General features: G+C 64.1%; 1 protein-coding gene across 1 annotated transcript in view; it reads right to left on the bottom strand.

Moving 5' to 3' along the window:
* Positions 1-1,700: 1,700 nt before the first annotated feature.
* Positions 1,701-4,813, bottom strand: part of LOC106805305 (tight junction protein ZO-1-like) — a 6,916-nt gene continuing 3,803 nt past the window's right edge. The window contains exons 3-4 of the mRNA XM_014806846.1: positions 3,415-4,302; positions 1,701-3,150 (exon numbers count right to left, since the gene is read on the bottom strand). Coding sequence (XP_014662332.1) covers positions 1,775-3,150; positions 3,415-4,302 — 2,264 coding nt within the window. The 3' untranslated portion in view covers positions 1,701-1,774. The remainder of the gene's footprint in view (positions 3,151-3,414; positions 4,303-4,813) is intronic.

Below are 4,813 nucleotides of genomic sequence, written 5' to 3'. Positions count from 1 at the left end.
GTGCGCGCGTGTGTGTGTCTGTGGTGTGTGTGTCTGTGTGTCACTGTGAATGTGTGTGTGGGTAGTGTGTTGTGTTGCGTTGCGTTTGTGTTGTTGTGTGGTGTAGTGTGTGTGTGTGTGTGGTGGTGTGTGTGTGTTTGTATGTGAGAGAGAAAGAAGAGAGAAGCGAGAGAGAGAGAGAGAGAAAAAAAAAAAGAAGAAGAGAGAGAGAGAGAGAGAGCGCGAGAGAGTGTGTATGCATTCGATGCACGCGAGCATGAATGCAGATATTGACTTTGGTGGTTATAAGCGAACAGTATCTCTGTCAACAAGACTGACGTCTAGACTTTACGCGATGGTTGCTGCCTAGGCTTCCAAGCAGGGATCACAACATGACTGAAGTCTCTCAAGCAGGGATCACAACATGACTGAATTCTCTCAAGCAGGGATCACAACATGACTGAAGTCTCTCAAGCAGGGATCACAACATGACTGAAGTCTCTCAAGCAGGATCACAACATGACTGTCGAATCTCTTCAGAAAGGATCACAAACATGATTGTCCAGTCTCTCGAGCAGGGATCACAAACATGACTGTCCAGTCTTTTAAGTAAGGTCACAACCTGATTACAGTTTCTGAAGCAACGGTCACAACATGACTGTAACCTTTCAAGCAATGGTGGGCACAACATGACTGTCCAGTCTTTCAAGCAATGGTCACAAACATGACTGTAGTATCGGTTTTACACTGCCGTCATAAAATGACCGTTCAGTCTCGCAGGCAATGGTCGCAACATTGATTGAAATAATCTCACGTGATGGTTTTACAAAATAAATGCAGTCTTTCGAGCAAATGTTCACAGCGTGGCCGCTGTCTATAGGCGTGACGATCATAACATGACTGCAGTGCAGGCTATGCTGTTCACGTGATATCGCAACATGGCTGTCCTTTTTTGCAGCGATGATTATGACACAGCAGCAGCAGCAGCAGCGCAGTAGCAGCAGCAGTACCAGGCTGTCGCGTGATTGTCACAAGTCGGCTGAGATCCGCGGTGGTCGCAAACTACGACGACTCGGACGACGAAAGCGATTCCACTTAAACACGCTAAATAATTTACGTCCATTCAACATCAAGCTGCCTCGGAGTTAAACCCGCATTCGCCGCCGCGGCGCGTGCCTAATTGATCAGACGTCCCCCCCCCAACGATCGGTCCCTCATGATTCATTTACATGCGTAATTGTTATCCGCTTACGTTTTTTTCCTCCTTCAGCGATTTAGCGTTTAGCGATGCGCGCACTCGCGTCGCTCCGTCCTCCCGTCCGCTCCACTCTCCCTCGCAACGCGCGCACCGATCACGAGAGACGCCAGCGACGATTCCTCACGAAAAAATGGGCGATTCTTTGCCCTCTAGGTCCAGTGTTCACGGTTTTCGATCCGAACGAAGTGCACACGACGTCCACTCTGAATGCGGGAGATGTCCAGCACGGACAGGCTATCTCGCGGTGACCACGAGACGAACGGCGAGAGCGAGAGACAAACACGTGAGATGCGTGTGATGAGTGAGGACGAGAAAGGGAAAGATAGAAAGAGAGAAACAGCAAAAAGTGCAGCTGTATGCGTGAGGAAGAAGGCGAGAGAGAAAGACTGCCACGCTAGAGGACTAGTGCAAGAGAGATAGAGATAGATAGAGAAGGAGAACGAGAGTAAGATGCGGAGAGAGAGAGAGAGAGAGGGAGAATGAGAAACAAGAGTGAGAGTGGGAGCGAGAAAAAGACAACAGCGCGAGGAAAAAGTCTCAGAAGTGATCGACGAGCACCGACACGCTGTTGGCGCCGACGCGTCCCGGCTGTGACACGCCGTCGACGCCCGCCAGCTGCACGTTCTGCCACTCCGTCGGCTGGCCCGTCGGCGTCTCGCTCGACTTCAGCGCGAAGCTCCAGCTCTCCGGGTTGACGGACGCCGAGTGCGGCAGCCGCAGCTCGACGGGCTGCTGGAACTTGAGGCCGTGCGGGCCACACATGACGAGCGGGCTGAGCAGCGTCTCGCCCTTCTCGGCGTCGAGCGGCGGCAGGATGCTGCTGTCCTGGCACACCTTGAAGTAGATCTCTTGCCGCACGCCCTCCGGGATCGCGCCGCGCGGCACGACGATGCTAACGCCCGTCTCCGCCGAGACGAGCTCGCCGCCGGTGTGGTCGAACGTGCCGCGCGCCGTCGCGACGACGCGGTGGTTCTCGCCGATCGGCGGCTCCGTCGGTGGCAGCGGCTTCTCAGAGGAGGAGGAGGAGGTGGCAGGAGGGAGAGGGGGAACGGCGGGAGGAGGAGGCTGCAGGGAGGAGACGACGGGCTTCGGGGGTTTCGGCGGCGGCGCGGGGCGCGACGACGATGATGATGATGACGACGCGTCCTTCGGTCCGTTCGTCGTTGTCGGCTTCGTGTACGGAGCGAACGCGCTGCGACGAGGCTCCCCCGTCGCCGCTGCCGCCGCCGCTGTCGCCGACAGCGCCCCCGCCAGGGGGCTCTCACGCAGCGGCTTGGCGAGTTTTGCCGGCAGCGGATCTTTGTCGCGAGAGGGCGCTGCTGCTGACGTGCCGTCCTTCCCTGTCGCCGCCGGGGACCCGTACTTGACCCGACTCCCGTCGCCGGCCGGAATTGCACTTGACTGACTGGTAGGGGGCGCCGGCGCGGCCGCGGCGGGCGGCGCCGCAGCTGGGGTCGCGTCGGTGCCTGCCAGTCGTCGGCCACTGCTTGTTTGTCCACGCAGCGGCTGCGCATCTTTGCTCGCCGGCCGGCCGAGCAAAGAGCTTGCCTGAAAACATCGTCGGCCCGCCGGCCCCCGGCTAGCTCTGCCGTCATGCTGTCGCCGCACGACGCCTGTGGTTCTCCCGCGCCGCCAGCTGCCGCCGTCGGCAGACGCCGCCGGTCGCCGAGCCGCAACGACGTCGCGCGCCTCGCCGTACTTCGCTCGTCGGCAGCCGGTATGCGCCGGGCTGACTCCTGTCCTTGAACAGCTCAGCGGGCTGGATGCGGTACTCCGCGCTGCCCGGCCGCGCGTCCCCTCCACCGCGCAGGCCGCTTCTTGGCCGGTGTGTACGGCTGCCGTAGTACGCACGCGGCTGGGTACTTTGGCGGCTCCGATAGCGGGCAGCTCGTCCTTAGCGGCTCCGCCGACGCCTACGCGTAGCGCGGCCGACGCCTTCACCGACGGCCTGTACACCGCCGCCGCCCGTCGCCGATCCCTCGAGCAGCTCGGCCGGCCCGCGACGACAACTCCCCGCTCCGACGACTTGCGCTGCTGCCCGACGGCTTCTCTGCGCCCCGCGGCGCACCTCGCTCAGCGCGCTTCTCGGCGTGCCGAAGACGCCGCGGAAGATCTCGTTGAGCGCCGGCGCGATCGCTTGCCTTGAGTCGATACACTAGCCCGCGCGGCGCCGGTACCTGGACGAGTCGTGCGAAGGTCGCGCGCGGCGCTAAGGCGAGATGAGGGCGTCGGACGCGGCGGCGGAGGTTTCTCGCACGCGCCGCCGCCGCCGGTCATCGGCGTGCCGAACTTCTCGTTGACCGACTGCTGGACGCAGCGCGCGAAATCGGCCGCGCCGCCCGCGTCCCGCTCCGCCGGCTCGAAGCGTTGCCGCGGCAACCCCCCGTTGAAGTCCTCCGTCTCGGTCGGGTAGCGGTTCGCCGCCATGTCAGAGTCGTCGTCGAACTGGCGCGGCGGCTTCGCGCAGACGCCAGGCACGGCCGGCGGCGGCGCGTAGGTGGCGTGCATGTGCCGCTGCCGCGGCGTCAGCGTCGCGTACGCCTCGATGCGATTGCCGCCGCCGCGGTCGCCGTAGTAACCCGCGTAGTAGGCGTCGGCGTGCGCGCGGTCGCCGTGGTAACGCACCGGGCGGTCGGGGTCGCCGTCGTACGCCTGGTCCGTCTCGCTGACGGACGAGGCGCGCGCGATCGGCCGCGAAGCGCGGAACGTCTCCCCGAACAGACTCGACGGTCGCAGGCCTCCGCCGCCGCCGCCGCCACCGCCGCCGCCGACCCCCTCCGTGTCGGAGCCGACGTCGAGGTCGCTCTCTGCGTCGCGCGACGCGTAGCTCAGCCGCGTCGTCATCGGGAAGAGGAACTCGTCGTCGAGTCCGCCGACCCCGCCGAGCTTCGCGTCCGACATCCAGACGGGCTGCTGCTGCTGCGCGTCGACGGCGTCGCGGACGCGCGCGTACCACGCGTCGCTCGCCGTCGTCAGCGACACCGTCGCCGTGAACAGGTGAGCGTACGTCTTCTCGAGCCGCACGCCCGTCTCGTAGAGCTTGCGCGAGCCGCGGCCGGCGCCGGCGCGGCCGCGGCGGGCGGCGCGAAGGTCGCGTCGGTCGTCGTCGGCGTTGTTTGCTGAGCGGCGCCATCTTTGCTCGCGGCGGCGGCGGCCGAGAAAGAGCTGCTGAACATGTCGGCCGCCGGCCCCGGGTAGCTCTGCGTCATGCTGTCGCCGGACGACGCCGTGTTCTCCCGCGCCGCCGCTGCCGCGTCGGCAGACGCCGCCGTCGCCGCGGCAACGACGTCGCGCGGCCTCGCGTACTTCGCCGTCGGGCGGTAGCGCGCGGGGCTGACTCCGTCCTTGAACAGCTCGCGGCTGGAGCGGTACTCCGCGCTGCCCGGCCGCACGTCGCCTCCGCCGGCGCCCGCTTCTTTGGCGGTGTACGGCTGCCGGTAGTACGACGGGCTGTGGTACTTGGGCGGCTCCGGATAGCGCGGCAGCTCGTCCTTGCCGCTGCTCGCCGACGCGCTGCGAGCGGGCGACGCCTTCACCGACGCGTACACCGCCGCCGGCGCCGCCGTGTCGCCGTCC

The sequence above is a fragment of the Priapulus caudatus genome, unplaced genomic scaffold, assembly GCF_000485595.1.
Source record: "Priapulus caudatus unplaced genomic scaffold, Priapulus_caudatus-5.0.1 Scaffold109, whole genome shotgun sequence".
NCBI lineage: Eukaryota > Metazoa > Priapulida > Priapulimorpha > Priapulimorphida > Priapulidae > Priapulus > Priapulus caudatus.
This window is presented reverse-complemented; position numbering and strand designations above follow the sequence as displayed.